This window comes from Carex rostrata, chromosome 17, assembly GCF_964058835.1.
Source record: "Carex rostrata chromosome 17, lpCarRost1.2, whole genome shotgun sequence".
In the NCBI taxonomy this organism is placed as follows: domain Eukaryota; kingdom Viridiplantae; phylum Streptophyta; class Magnoliopsida; order Poales; family Cyperaceae; genus Carex; species Carex rostrata.
The window spans coordinates 9,638,765-9,654,996 of NC_135934.1; the positions used below are offsets into that span (position 1 = coordinate 9,638,765).

Here is a 16,232-nt window from a genome sequence, read left to right on the forward strand (position 1 = left end):
CATTATCAGTTATTAAGTGAACGAACCACTCATTTACTGGGTGGACCACTAACTACTTGAGGGACAGCCTAATATTTTATAAATTTTACAACTGACGCGTGCAAATATGAATATTTATGCACGCAAGTGTTAATATATAATATATCAAATATTCATATCTAATATATCAAGTATTTAAAAAAAAAGAAAATTTCTAGTGTACCCATCCAAACTTTCATAATAGCTAATATCCCCATAAAATCACCATAATATCCAATATCCCCATTAAAACTTAACATTTTTCCTTATATCCCCTTTTATTGATTTAATCTTTTATTTAGTTAATTTAAAAATATAATTGACAAATATACCCCCATCTTATTCCTTCATTCTTATTTCTTATCTAGAATTTGAGTGATTAACTCTCTAATACGTTCGTATTTAATTTGATGCTTTGTTCAATTTTAGATTTTTAATTACAAAAAATTGATCTCAACTGTGCATCAAACTTATGCCAAACTCTAATTCCCTCATCCTTCTCTCCTCTCTGCTTATCTTTCTCTCCCTTTCTAGCCTCAACAGAGCTACCATACGCATACTTGTCGGCACGTGCCACTCAAGCAGTTTCCTTACCGGCAAGGCCGGGTTCTGCACCACCGAGAACTACGCCGCATGCTGCCAGACCGCCTGTTTGTTCTTAGGTAATTATCACGAGGATACTGAACTGGTAGTTGCGCTGCCTACTGGTTGGTACAACAGTGGAAACTCGGTATCTACGGTGTCTAAAGAAGATAAGAATAAACGGAAATGGGAAGTCGGTGGTGGCAAAGGTGGTGGATGAGTGTGATTATTAATGGTTGCACGGCTGATCAGAATTACGAACCACCATGCCCCCCCTAATGTGATTAATGCTTCACAGACAGTTTGGTAGGAACTCGGTATACCGACCCGGGACAAGGAATTGCCAATTACATGCTTAATTGTGACTAATGCCAGGTTGTATGCTTCAAATGTGTGCAATCTTCTTCTTTTTTTGGCTAGCAGCCCGTAGGCACTTTTCCATTCATTCAAAGAAACCGGATTACAACAGATTGTTTACATAGCACTGGAATTTAGTATCTATCTCCTGTAAACTAACCAAGCCATCGAACTCCTATAGTAACCAATACCAGTACTCATGTATCAAGTAGAGTGGCATCAGTTTGTCCTTGCTGAGTTCATTTTGTAAATTGTTTTTTAAATAAAAATGCGTGCAATCTTCAATGATGCTACCATGATTACGGAGTTCATTTTGTAAATTATTTTTTAAATAAAAATGGAGACAATTCTTCAAATTTTAAAAATGGAGATAATTAATGAGTCAAGTTTCGAATCTATAGTTTATTTTGTAAATTTTATTCGGAGAATATGTATACTACCCAAGAATCTAGTGGCAGATACAAGTAAAGTAATTACAATACCGTGCAATCTTAAGTCTCATTTTCCTTCCTCCGTTAGTCTGGTAAATAATTATGGACTTGCCAGCAAGTCAGTACAGACCGGACACACTTTATTTGTTTCAAAAAGAATAATAGATCAGTTAGTTGGAGTTGGAGAAGAAGAATAAAGCTTGCTTGGATTGAATTAGCGTGAGAGCAAGGTAAACAGACTAACGGAGAAAGGAATCGTTGGCAAAGAGAATAATAGAAAGGGGACTTAAACAAAAGAGAAGAAGGGTATATTTGTCAATTGTATTTTTTAAATAATTAAATAAAAGATTAAATCAATAAAAGAGGAGATAAGAAAGAATGTTAAGTTTTGATGGAAATATTGGATATTATGGTGATTTTATGGGGATATTGGCTATTATGAAAGTTTGGATAGGTACACCAGAAATTTCCCCTTAAAAAAAATGTACACATCGCACACTCATATTTTGCACGTTTTTAGAAGTGAGTTTTTTTCTCCGTTCAATCTCGCCAATATTTCTAACAATCTGTGAGAAAATTTGTAAATCTAAACCACGAACGTCTTTTACGTAATTTTTTCTTTGAAATGAGATCCATGATGACATACTTTCGGGTTGTCTGTCGCGCAAGTATTCATATCTCGTAATGCAAATTTCATACCTCGTCGAGCAAGTATTATACCACGTCGAGAAAGTATTTATACCTCGTCATGCAAGTATTCATACCTCGCCGGGCAAGTATTCATAAATCACCTGTGACAACCTGAAAAGCCTAGTTGTCGGCAGATCGATAGGAGCCGGCGAATAAGAAGTCAGAGGTGATGCAGTCTGGTTCAGGATCGCGGCGAGTTATGAATACTTGCACGACGAGGTATGAATACTTGTGTGACAGATAACTCAAAAGTACTTCGTCGTAAATCTCATTTGAAATAGAAAATTGTGTAGAAGATGTTTGTGATTGTAGATTCGTAGAAATTTTCATAGATCGTTAGAAATACGGGCAACATTGAACAAAGAAAAAAAAAACACCTTTAAAAATGCGTAAAAAATGAGTATGTAATGAGAGAGATTGTTTAAAGAAATACTTGATATCTTACATATGAATACTTAACATAAGTATACATATTTACGCATGACAGTTATAAATTGTTTTCAAATATAAGTAGTCTCCTAGATAATTAGTGCTCCCCTACATTATTAATGATTGATACGTGTTTTCTTTTATCTTTTGTGCTGAAAGTTGTGGTCGTCCCCTTTAATAATTGGGAGATGAAATGAGAAAATAGACTGAGAAAAAGAAATCTTTATTCTTATAAAAACCCCTTCTACATCTCTGAAACACAAAACGTGCTTTCTAGCTCTCACGATGTGGCAGAAAACTCAGTAAAATTTGGTAACAAAATATTTTATATGCTTTCGAGGAGTTGCACCCAATTTATTTCCCTTTTCATTTCAATCATAAATTGAACTTTGTCTAATTGTCTTGTCTACTTAACTGAAACGTTGGGCTATTTATTTCTGTAAAATTGGAGAAGTCTTACTATGAATCTTGAAGCTATGCAATGGTAATTTAATTTTTCTGCTAATTACATTATTTTTTTAGGCTTTTTTCTGCCTAGTTTTACTGAGGTTTCATTTCATTTATTATTCTCATGTCGGATGCCGAGTTCGTTTTTATTTTTATTTTTTTAAAAACGAATCAGAATTTTGATATACATGTTAAATGTCAGTTCTATAACCTTCTGGAAGATGTGATTTAAAAGTATTTTGATGATTAGGAATGGAGTCTAGATTATTTTTTTTGTAACTTTCCTTTTTGTTATGTTTGTATTTAGGTTTGTGCTAAAAGTGACAAAAAAAATTAAATTTAAAGTGCCATGTGTCTTTTAAATTTACGCAATACATGTGAGCTTGCGCAACCGAACAAAATTTTTAACAAACCATTTTCACATAATTTGAGAAACCCAGAAAAAAACAAAAAGAGTGGATAGTTTGATCAGATATTTGCAATTAAAATTTATTATTGTTATTCTAGCTATAATTTTTTTTATCTATTTGACTAATTTGCAAAAACATACAATTATTGAATTTTACGATTTCTTCTACTTGAAAAATATGCAGGTTCAAGTCAATTAGAATTGCAATGTATAGTGCTTGGACTGAAGAAATCATAAAGACTTTCAAGGATTCAAATTGTAAAATTATAAATTTGATAAAGTTTGTTTGATGTTGTTTCAGAGATGTACATATAAAAGATTACGACATTTTGACTTTGTTTGATCGGTATCAAGATCTTGCAAAAATACATTGATATTGATATATTCCAACGTTGATTTTTCAACCTATTTATTCATACGAAAATAAAATTGAAAAAATGATAATTTTTTAAGTGGATCTAGAGAAAATAATATAGATAATATTTAACAGTTTTATTTTGATATTTGAGTTAAAATTTTAAGTTATTAATGTTTAAAAAATGAAGGCATAACAGAGGCATTTAAACTCTCCTAAAACAATAGTGAAAAATTTCCAAAAAAATATAAAATTTGATCTTAAAGCGCATTTATATATGTAAATCAAGTTGAGTAGTTTGAATCAACTATTTGAACTATAAAAACATAAACAAAAATATGAGGCATGATGAAGACACAAAAATACTAGAATATTTTAACCTAACTGTTCGGTTAATGGGTAAATGTTATTATTCTTGTTTTGTGTAAACCAGATAAAACTGTTCTCTGAATATAAGCGAACTGAACTGAAACGAACCGACTAACTGCTCAAACCGGACCCTACGTATTAGGGCTGTACAAAATTGCTTGAACTCGCAACTCGCTCATAACTCGCTCGCTAATGGCTCTCTTTAACTCGCTCATTTACAACTCGAGTCAGTTTCAACTTGAGTTGGCTGACTCGTTTAATAAATGTGCTAAGTTTGAGCTGAGCCCAACTCGCTCATCTATAACTCGAGTTATATAACTCGCTCATTTATAACTCAATTTATGTACTAAGTAAAAATTGTTGGATTCTAAGTTGTTGTTTGCTTTGAATTGACATATTATCTCTGTGTTAGATTGTTTGTATTTAGATAAATTATTACTAGGCTATTTGGTCCATTTCAATTATTTGTATATAGATAAATATATAGTGTATAACAATATCTAAGAACTTAACTGATTAAACGAGTTATAAACGAGTTACGAATCAATTCGAGTTAATAACGAACTGAATTCGAATTAACTTTACAGCTCATTATTATCGTCTCAATTCAAGTTGAAATTCGGCTCATTTTTACAGCCCTACTACGTATTACGTAATAAGCATAACCGCCCACAGGAATAAAAGAATTCGTAAATAATCCTGCATAATAGTTTCGACACAACACAACCCTAGTGCGGTCCCACCAACACACGCCTTCCTCTCCATTTCCGATCAGCTAAGCGCTCTCTCTCTCATCTTCTCTCAATCGCCGACGACACGACGCGACACGACATGGCTGCTCCTCTCTTCTCCGCCTTGCGCTCTTCCTCTCAGGTCAACTATCGATCTCATTTATTTACGCTCCTCTTCCCTTCTTTTTCGCTGTTTCTATTTTGAGCGAGTGTTGATCTGAATTTCTTCTTTACAAAAGGTAGAGAGGCCTCTTCTCAATTTCCCAAGCCGCAATTACCATGTTGAACTCGGAGCTCGTGAGAAGACGGTTCGTCCCTTACTTACCCTTCCTCTTTCCTTTTCTTCACTATTTTATAATTTTTCTTTTCTAAACTCGCTGTCTTTGACAATTGGTGTTTGACGAATAGGTTCTGATGATCTGAGTAATAGATATTTAAATTGATCACCATTTATGTGATCCCTTTTTTAGGACGAATTCACATCCCCTGAGATATCTCAAATTTGTTAGTGGATCTGTGGAAATCGCGGACCGTTCAAATTCTTTATGCACGATCTCAAAACACAATAATACTTGTCTCCTTGCATTCTGAATAGCAGAATAGGTACCGAAAAAATTTTGGCCCGGCATTGGATAAACTGAAAATTTGAGATATCTCAGAGGATACAGACTCTTTTAGGACACTATAGATGCTATGATTTACCCGTCTACTCTTAACCTGTGTCATATGACTCATATCCTATGCTGGTTTAATCATTTATCTGGAAATTTTGGTTGTATTTAGGTGATTAATTAACTTACTATACAGGTCTTATTCTTTCTTTCTCTCTTTTTTGCTTCTATTTTGTTTATTACTTGGTCAATCTCATATGAGATATTCTGATATGCCCCAGATTTTAACTTTAGTCTACAAAAGTTAAAAAAAAAACAATCCAGGAAATTTTGCATATGAGATATTCTTTTTCTCTCTCTTTTTTGCTTCTATTTTGTTTATTACTTAGTCAATCTCATATGAGATATTCTGATATGCCCCAAATTTTAACTTAAGTCTACAAAAGTTAAAAAAAAAAGCAATCCAGGAAATTTTGCATTACCAAGATTAAAATGAATAATTACCGTACGCTCGAGTGGTAGAAATGTAGATTTCCAAAAAATTAAAATGCACATTTAGTATGTTGGTGTGTAAAACTTCTAATTTGTCCTTTGTCAACCTACATGTTATACAAAACTCGCATGATTTCTTCCGGTTGCCTATCAATAAGAGAAACTTCTCACATGATTTCTTTCCTTGGCATATAAATATCAGGTACTTTTTATTCTTTGTAGTGACAGAAATCTGATTAATTGGTGCATTTTTGACAGCTCTTGGAAGTGGATCCAGCTCTGATGAAATTCAAATCATACAAAAACAGTGTCAAGGTAGCATCGAAAATAGGGAATGTACTGACAGTTGTCGCTGTTACAGGTATTTCGTCTTCTTCTTGCTTTGTCTATTTTATTTTATTTTATAACTAATTGCATATGACTCAGAACTGGAACCAATAGGAATGATTTTCTGTATTATATAGCACATTTTTAGGAGCGAATTAACTAAGCTTATCTGTACAGATATAATGAAGTAGATCTCAAAAGTTTCTAAGTCCAATGTTTCTGTTCATACTATCCGCACGAGCAGAGGCGGAACTAGAAAATTTAGATAGGACTGAAATGTAAAAAAATTATTGTGTGGTAGGTGGGATTTGAACCCAAGTCTCCACAACTAAAATGAGGAACTCTAGCCACTAGACTACAAGCACGCATTTGAAATTTCATGAGGGGGCTGAACTATATAAAAACTTGTGAAAAAAAAATTCAATTCAATTTCAATATATATAATTAATTTTTTTTTAAAACCATAGGGGGGTGGCTAAGCACCCTTTGGGTTGCATTAAGATCCGCCCCTGCGCACGACAGATAGCTTTTGCATGTTTCAAATTGTTAGCTAAATGAAAATGTCAATTTACCTCTTTTTTATGATACTCAAAACCAAACTACAATTTTATCTCCGGTTTTTGTTATTGTTTTTTATGAGCTCTATTATTATAGCCTTGATAAAGGATATGCTTTCGAAGATGTTATGCTTTGTTGCATCTCAATTGAGCATTTGATACAACAATTTGGGCTAAAAGAATTGAAAAGAAATAAGATTTGAAAGTGTTGCCCATTACATATTTTAATTTTTTTAACCTGTAGTGCAAAGTTTCTCCATTTTTCTAATTCCTTTAGTCACTTCTCTTTCAGCTTGCAGCTACCAGTTAGTTGTCAGAGCAATGACCAAAAACTGATAAAGAAGAAGTATGAATCTGATATGCTGTGGCTGGATCAAAAAAATAAATTGGCAAATTCGGTCAAATTTGTTTCATTTTTCCGGATATGTTTGAAAAGCTTTGTTGTTACCCTTTGTAAATGGGGCAAACCTTTAGTTGTCTGGTTATGCAGAAAATTTGCTAGTTTTGAACTTGATAATAAAAATGATCTCATTTGCCTTTTTGTTTTGATCATATACAGTTATATTGTTGATATATGAGGCTGCTCTGGTTATTTCACATGTATTATTTCCTTGTCTACTCATATTGTCATTTTGGGTCTGTGTCTAACAAATTCCATTGTTCAATTATGGGGCCTATAAAGACCATTGGTGCGATCTGTGATATGAATTCATATCATCTGCATTAACGCATCCTTTGAGTTTAGATCCAATCCATACATTACATGTTAGCACGAATCTTAAAGGTCACACCAAGCATTACATGCATGGGCTGGATTCGTCCGAATTCTAATCAGATGGTCCGGAGCTAAACTCAAACAGTCCATTAATGTAGAGGATGCGGACTCAATAGTGTCAAACTACTGTTCTATTTTTAATCCCAAAATTGTTAATGCTTTTGTTCTGCGGCATTCAATAGTGTCAAACTACTGTTCTATTTTTAATCCCAAAATTGTTAATGCTTTTGTTCTGCGGCATTCGTCTCCAATCGCTCTGTTGTTTTACAGTTATTAAGCTCTCTCTCTCTCTCTCTCTCTGGTCTTTCCAGCACTGTACCGGACCGTGTATGTGATATGAGTCGTCTGGTTTATTCTAACACGAATCTCAATGCAGAGGACCCCACCATATTTCAAATAAGGGAGTGCTATTCTAAAATCACAAATTAAAGTTTTAAGTGTTGAGAGAAAACTTTATATACAAATACCTAATTTACCCTTTCTCTCTCATATTAACTAATATTATTATTATGAACTAAATATTATATTCAACTACTGAAGCATGTTCGGATCATAACGTAAGGTGTTCAACATCATCTACATTAACAATAGCATACTACATAATAACAACGGCTATAGCATTCTGATCGGCAAAATCCACCAGTTCATGCAACAAAGGACAAACTTCCGGATAAATCATTTTTTAACAGATCACTTGTTATTCTACTCCGGATTTTAGCTCAGCATATAACTAGACAAATGACTGAAACAATTCAGGTGAGATATATCGCATACGTAAGCTCGCCTTAAAATCCTAGATGTGGTCAATTCAAACAATAATCCTAGTTGTAGTCAATTGTTCTCGAGAGGGTATCAAGGTACAGTTACAAACGTGCTCAATACCATCCGTAAGCTCTGGCATGTAACCCTCTGGATTGGATTTGTTCTGATACCACTCACTATCAGACTACCTCAATCATGTGTCTACTTAGCTATGGTAATTCTATTCTAGTTCATATGTGTTAGCATCTCCATCTTCTGATGTCTTTTTTTTTTTTTTTTTTTGAAGTTAGTACGTGGCTTTACTCCATCTTCTGACGTTGCTTTTCATTAAAAAAAAAAATCTATACCACTTGTTCCAGATGAAAGAGAGTTATTTGCAACAGCTCGGTGTCTCTCAGACAAAAGCGAGGATGGAGCAATTACTGCAATTGCCAGTGTAGCCGTGTGTTGTCAATCTCAGTGTAGAAATTGGTGTTCATAATTCTTCTTGTTCCTCTTCATGGAAGAACTCCGTCATTAAATTCCAGCACCCTATAAAGTAGAACTGAGACTTGACGTCGACATCACCGAGAACCTGACCTCATCACGAAGCAAAGAAATTAGTTATACCCCATGTTCTCTAGAGCGGAGATGGGCTTCAAGACTAACTGTCTGCTTTAAGATTTGTGCACTCCTATTTAATATCCGTGCTCACCCGCTTTATTTTCCTTGCATACAAATCTTAAAGCAAATGAGAAGATCTTGAAGTCTATTGAACCCAAAAATAGATTCAATGCTCATCGGACCTACTCTGCTCAACACATTCTCAACCAAAGTTTTTCATCTTTCATACCACACTGATCATTCCCTCTGGCTCTCATATTCTTTTCTCAATTGTCAAAGTCTTTCATACTTGTTCAAAGTCAAAGCGTATTTTGGAATCAGTAAGTAGATTGCTCTTTGTTCAATGAAGAAACTTTTCTTTGTAATGTTATTTACTTTGCCCACTCTTCGGACAAAACTGCAATCTTCTTTTAGTAGCTGGTATAATAATGTCTTCTTTGACAATATCCTAAAAACGGATTTTTCTCTCACTTCTTTTATTCGCTGCATTAATTTCTTTACTTAATATGAGAGACAAAGGGCAAAATAATTTATGGAGAAAATTTTCTCTCACCACTCAAAACTTTAATTTGTACTCTTAGAATAACACTCCCCTTTCAAATAAGCTCAGAAGTGATTTTGGTTCGGTGGGAACATTCTAACATCTTGTTTGGATGGAGAGTAGAGGGAGGGAGGGAATGGAAAGAAATAAAAACTTTTCGTTGAATCATGTTTGATTAATAAAATTATGTCGGAAGTGAAGGGTACATGAGGTAAAATGTTTAACCTTATATCATTATAATTAGGGAAAATTAGATTCATGCTATTCCAAAACTTCAAATTTAGAAAAATGCCACTTCAAAATTTTGATTTTGTTAAATGCCACTCCAAATCTCACTTATTAAGAAAATTGCCACCATTACCAAATTATTATACATTTGTAATAAAAAATAAACATAAAATGTTATATTTTGAGTGGTATTTTCGTATATTCCACAAATTCCCTTACCCTTTCATTTCTACACCATTAATGGGTCCGATCCGTTCCAAATTTGATAGGTTAAACAGTACAAAACCCTCACCCGTTGTTCTTTCCATTTGTGCATCCTCTCTTCGTCTCCTCTCTTCCCAGTCGAAAAGAAGTTCCGTCGAGCCTCTCCTCCCAGTCGCCGCCACCCTAGTATGGTTGCTGTCGTCCACCTCTCCTCCCAGATCATGTTCTCCCAGTCACTGTTGTCCACCTCTCCTCCCAGCCGCAGCCACCCAAGCGAGTATGAGGTGCCCGAATTGCGGGAAGCAATTGCTAAGGCTCGTGAGCGGTACAGACGACAATCCAGGGAGGGTGTTCTACAAATGCTTAGGTTGCTCAGAAATATTACATCCTGACATATTCATCACGATCAACAACTTCATCGGGTTGCTCAAAAATATTGCATCCCTGAGTGCTCCCAACTTGGCTACTAAGTGCAATACTTGGTGATGGTTGAGACGGAGTACATGGGTTAGTGACATTTGTCCTACTACACTTTGAACTTCCATCAGAATCACACACTACTACAAGAAATGTGATTTTCCTTTCCTTTTTGTACATCTCAAACATATGTGAGATTTGAGACTAGGTTAAAACTCCTACATCCTTATTCTCATTTTTGTCAAACAACCAAATCTTAGGTGTTTGACAACTCCCCCAAGTTATCTGCTCGACTAAATCACTAAGAAAATCACACAAAGAAAACCTATCGGATCCACCACCCTATTTAATAATTTTCCCTTTACATATTCCTTTGTACCAACATTTTGCTTGTTCCAATATGCTTCAATCTTAATTTCTATTCTAAAAGCAGTTTCCGGGTCAAACTTATACAAAATTGTAGAATTAAAAATCCTAATCTTTTATGTGCATAAAAAAAAAAATTAACATATCATATTTAATGATTTTATTTTGACTTTAAATTTTAAATTTTCAATTATTATAGCCTTAAAAATAAAAACATAATGAAGACTATTAGTTGTAACCAACAACAGTTGTAACAGATTAGATTAGTGCTAACAACCTTTTAGTCAAAGGTTGATTAGTTGTAACAGACTATTAGTCAAAGATAGTTAGTCATTGTAACAGAGTTGGTTATAGGATTGATTAGTGCTAACCACTCTCTCGATGTAGATTGCCTATATAAAGGCACTGTCATAATCATGTAAAATCAAGGAATTGAAATAAAAAGATTCATTATTTCCATTACTGTCTCATTCTTTTACCAGTATCTAAACTACTCAAACAAAGACAAAAAATATTGACATTTAAACCCTCTTCAAATAGATATTTATAGGAGAATAGAAAAATCAGTAATCAGTTTTTTTTAGAAATTAGGGTCAATTAAGTCCGATTTCTAAAAAAAACAATGACATTTCAATTAAGTCCGATTTTTTGGAATATGAATTATGGATTTCTAAACAAAGCAGTAAACAAAGCAAGGCACAGTGAACATGAATTATGGATTTCTAAATTTAGAAATCCATAATTCATGTTCCAAACCGATGTTTAAACAAAGCATTTCAATTAAGTCTGATTTTTTTGAGATAAAATAAAGCATATCGATCTAAACCGATGTCTATGCAATTTAATGCTATCAAATATAAATTGCAAACTAACAGTTCATATAAATTGAATTGAAATACAAATTTAATGCTTACCCACTAGGTACCCAAGACAGGTCCATGTTTATAGGAGAGGAAGCGCGGAGAGGACGGCGGAGAAGAGGTGGGCGGAGAGGAAGCGAGCGGAGAGGAGGCGAGGTTCAGGGTTGGAGAAAAGGAATCCTCATTGTCACGGATTGAGAAACGGGGGAATTGCGTTAGAAGAGAAAAGGGTCGGACTCGCGTTAATTAGAAGAGAAAAATCAATTTTGAAGAAGGGTATTTCGGTCAGTTAATTTTTACTGTAAATTATTAAGTTAAAATTATAATGAGTATGGTATTTGTGGCAATTTAATGAATTAATGTGATTTGGAGTGGCATTTAGCAAAAGGAAAATTTTGGGGTGGCATTTTTCTAAATTTGAAGTTTTGGGGTGGCATGGATATAATTTCCCCTTATAATTAATAGAATCGGTTTCTCTCTCAAATTGGAGTGTAACGTATAGAAATAAATTTTGTTACAAATATTTTTAGAAAAAATGACACAAATGACATACTCTATATCTTACATATATAATTCTCATACAAGATTTTTTCATCAAACCTACAATAGTCACCGAATTTCTCATTAACCTCCTAAAATTTAATCAACCAAATAAGAAATAAAACAAAAAGGAAAGTTAAATTTATTTTCTATCATTAATCATCCAAACACAAAGAGGTTAAATATGTTAATCTTCCTTTCTATTCCATTCCATTCCCTTCTGTTCTTTACCTCTCATTCCTTTCTCTACTCTCCATCCAAATAGGGTGTTTCAAGTTGCTGCTACTTGTCCACAAACAATCATTGCCCATATTGTTCTTCTATTCAACCTTGATGAGAAAATTGCCCATGTCATTTGTCTTCTACTGTGCATGCTTGTTTTTTGTCGCTGGCCATACTGCAGAGTAGTCTAAAACATAAAATCTTTGCTTCTATGCGCCATCTTCCAGTATTTGCTTCTATGCACCGTCTTCTTCCCGGCTTGTTATCTTCAAAAAAGTATGTAGATGTCATGATCCGCTAGAGACTGTGATTTAATTTGTTAAATTTTGAACGGTTAAGATAAACATATTATGCAATTGTGATTTTATGTGACAATATATTGATATTTATTGTGTTGAAGTTTATATTTAGTCCTCTGAACACTCGCTACACTTATTTTTTCCTTGCAATTTCTTCATACGAATGTTATTATAAAAACTATTAATTTATAACATTTATTTATTTATTTATTTTTATGTTATTCATTACAACAAAATAAAAAAGTAATTGATATATTTACTCACTAAATATTGATTATCTTCCTATTTAAGAAGTCATTCGGACATTCTCTCCAAAGCGTCTCCAGACCGCACGATCCAAATTAATCAAATTTAAACTAACAGATGTGCTTTTGACGTTTAGCCTTTTTTTTTTTTTTTTCCGTTAAGCAAAATAAAAAGAAACGAAAGTTCTTCTTCCTCTCTCAAAAGCAGTTGTTTAACTCTCACCTCACTCAGCTAATCGCTATTATTTATTTTTTGAAAATCCTACCAGAGGCTGCCAGCCTGCCATTTTCACCCGGCTAATCGATCGAAATTAAATCACTGAAAACCAGTGTTCTAAATAGCTAGCGCTATAACGGTTTTGGATCTAGAAAGCTAAGCTACGGGGTAAAACTGCGTTAATCGAGCTACGGCCGCTATAGCGCTAATAGTGGTCGCTATAGCACGTAGTGCGTAGCGGCAATAGCGGTCCGCTATGCTATATGGACTTATGATTTTGCCATTTTAATGGGCCTTAAATGTTCATATGGGCTTTTTTTACTTTATTAAGCTATATCAATACAATGGAACATGTGCGGGCTATACCGCTATATCAATTAAATTTTGTATCATGCATTAATATATGGTAGTGGTATATTTTGAATATAAAATATATCAATAGTTTTTGAATTATAGATATTTTGAATGACAATTTGAATTTTGTATTGGTTCAATATGAATATTATAACTTCTTAATCAATTTAGTGTTTTTTTTTCTTGATGAGACATGTTTACTATTAGTAGAAATATAAAATATAATTTTTGAACTAAAAAAAATGCTATTTATGATAGCTTCCACTATAGTTGCGCTATTCGCTAAAAATTTTTTTTTGACTCCCCGCTATGCTGCTATAAACGCTAGGGTTTGGATCACGGGCAGGGCACGGGCATACCTGGGGACGGGCATGGGTAGGCACAAGCACGGGTACGGCGGGTATACGGGTACCACGAGCTGGGCATCATGTTTTTTTTTTTTTCAAAAATCCTGTCCTGCCCGTCTTATACCCGTACCTGTTGTACCCGTGGGGGGCCGGGCGGTCCGGTTTTTTTTTGTTTTGTTTTTACAGTCTTGTACGAATATTATTACGTGTTTATAATTCGACTTTTAAAATCTAAATAGTTCAATATCAAATAGTGTATATAAATAAATAAAATTTGTAACTTATATATAAAAATTATTCGTGCGAAAAATTTGTATATTTATTCAGCCAAGTACAAATCTATTTATTTATTTCTTTACACGTGTTTATAATTTATTTATATCTCGAAATTTTTAGTTTACATTTTAAATTGATAATATATTTTCTAAACGTTCATTTTAAATTGATAATATATTTTTTAAATGTTCATTTATTTTTAATAGGTTAAATAAAATATAGATCAAAAATATATTAAAACAATATAAACGGGTGGAGGAAATTTTGAATATAAATGGGTACACGGGTATAGGGTACATGGGTACAAGGGCACGGGTACGGGTACTACGGTCCGGGTATGCCCGGATATTTTACCAAAAAACCGGGTCTGGTCCGTTTAATGCCCTTACCCATGTACCTGTTTACCCGTCCTATACCCGGGCTCGGGCACGGGCTGCCCGCCTCGGGTTTTGTTAATACACTTATAAACGTTATTTAGAATCTTGCTGAAAACAACTAGAGAGACAAGTGAGTACAAACATAAATAAACACATCTATGGCCAAAGTGCATTAACTAATTCTTACAGGCCGGTTTTTCAGAGTTTAGATTCTCTGAGACAACTCTTAATAAAACGAGTTTAGATCAAAAGAAAAAATAATTAGATAGAAAAGAAAATCTTAAAATGAGAGAAGCGGATCAATATCGCCTACTTTGATATTTCGTAAAAGACAATTTTGCTTAGGTGAAAAGATGCAAGAGCTCTTTGTCTGCCTTTTTTCCCTTTGCACTTTTGTCTGGGTAATAGGGTACAGTGCTAATGGTCAACTGGTAATGACTAATGAGGGTGTGATTGCGCGAACTGAGAAGTAAGAGGAGTCAAGATTGAAGTATCATGCGGAGAAAAACGAAGATGTTCGACAACTGTTCGATGAAATGCGTGAACCACTGGAGAACTGCCTGGAATAAAATTTAGGCTACCTTCTCTCCATTAATCGTCTCTAAGTCTACTCCTATGCTAATTTCTCCCTAAAGGGTGAAACAAGGAGTTTAGGTCTCATTATTCCATCAAACGAGCATTAATTGAGCCGACTTAAGATGGCATAAGCCAATCTTTAGGCCGACCTAAATTAAACCACCTCACATAATGGTTTAATTTTATTCTACCTCGTGACCTAACTTGAATGATTATAATAATATTTTATTTGTATATAATCAATATATTATTATTAGTATATAATTATATAATTAATATCTTATATTGTTATATAATTATATAATTAATATCTTATATTGTTAATATATTAAATAATTATTATAATAATATTATATAATTAATATCCTTTTATCAATAATTATTATTAATAAATAATTACATAATTATTATGTTATATTGTTAATATATTAAATAATTATTATATAATGTTGTAATATATTATAGTTATTATTAGGGAATTTTTTTTATGCCACCTCAAAACTTGGAAATTAACAAATTGTCACTCCAAAACTTAAAATTATCAAATTGCCACCTCAAAACCATTCAAATTATGAAATTGCTCCATTTATACATCTAATATACATAATTAATTAAATTTATTTTGAAAAGTATTGTATTAAAAACGTATTTTGATATTTTCAATTTTACCCTTCATTTGAATAGATAAAATTAGAAACTTGATATCTCCAGTACCCTAGAATCATATTTCCTGCCCACCGATGGGCAGAAAATTCCTGCCCCAGAGTCACTGCGGGGTGGGCCCAGTTACTGTTAAAGGGTTTAGGGTTAAAATAGTTTTGGGTTTAGAGTTAAATGGGGGCCCACTCTGCAGTGACTCTGGAGGCAGAAATTTCCTACTCACCGGTGGGCAGAGGATTCGGTTCCCAGTACCCTTCCTTTCACCCTTCCTCCGTCTCTCTTTCTGTCTTTCTCACTGCCTCCGCCTCTCTTTCACCCTAAACCCGAAATCAACCTCTCTTGCTCCGAAATCAACCCCTCCGCCTCTCCGCCGTCTCTGCTCGACCTATCTCCGCCGTCTCTCCTCTGCTGTCAGGGATAATATTTTACGCAACGTAAGACCACAAACAAACTTATTTTACAAGAATTTCATGTCAGGAATAATATTTGATATGTAGTAGGTACTGCACCGGGCAAAATATGCAAGGTTCCCTTTGTTTTTAGTATTTGAGAATCTAC

The 16,232-nt window shown here is 33.9% G+C and overlaps 1 protein-coding gene across 1 annotated transcript; it reads left to right on the forward strand.

Annotated features, from left to right (window-relative positions):
* Nucleotides 1-4,766: 4,766 nt before the first annotated feature.
* SDH7 (succinate dehydrogenase subunit) lies at nt 4,767-7,411 on the forward strand. Its single transcript, XM_078318543.1, has 4 exons — nt 4,767-4,960; nt 5,058-5,126; nt 6,180-6,282; nt 7,098-7,411. Exons 1-4 carry the CDS (start codon nt 4,919-4,921, stop codon nt 7,139-7,141), a joined length of 258 nt encoding a protein of 85 aa, XP_078174669.1. The 5' UTR covers nt 4,767-4,918; the 3' UTR covers nt 7,142-7,411.
* Nucleotides 7,412-16,232: the final 8,821 nt, after the last annotated feature.

Coding starts and splice junctions, on each gene's coding strand:
- SDH7 (XM_078318543.1), top strand. CDS start 4,919: ATGGCTGCTCCTCTCTTCTCCGCCTTGCGCTCTTCCTCTCAG. Junction 4,961..5,057: donor CCTTGCGCTCTTCCTCTCAG/GTCAACTATCGA, acceptor TCTTTACAAAAG/GTAGAGAGGCCTCTTCTCAA. Junction 6,283..7,097: donor GACAGTTGTCGCTGTTACAG/GTATTTCGTCTT, acceptor CTTCTCTTTCAG/CTTGCAGCTACCAGTTAGTT.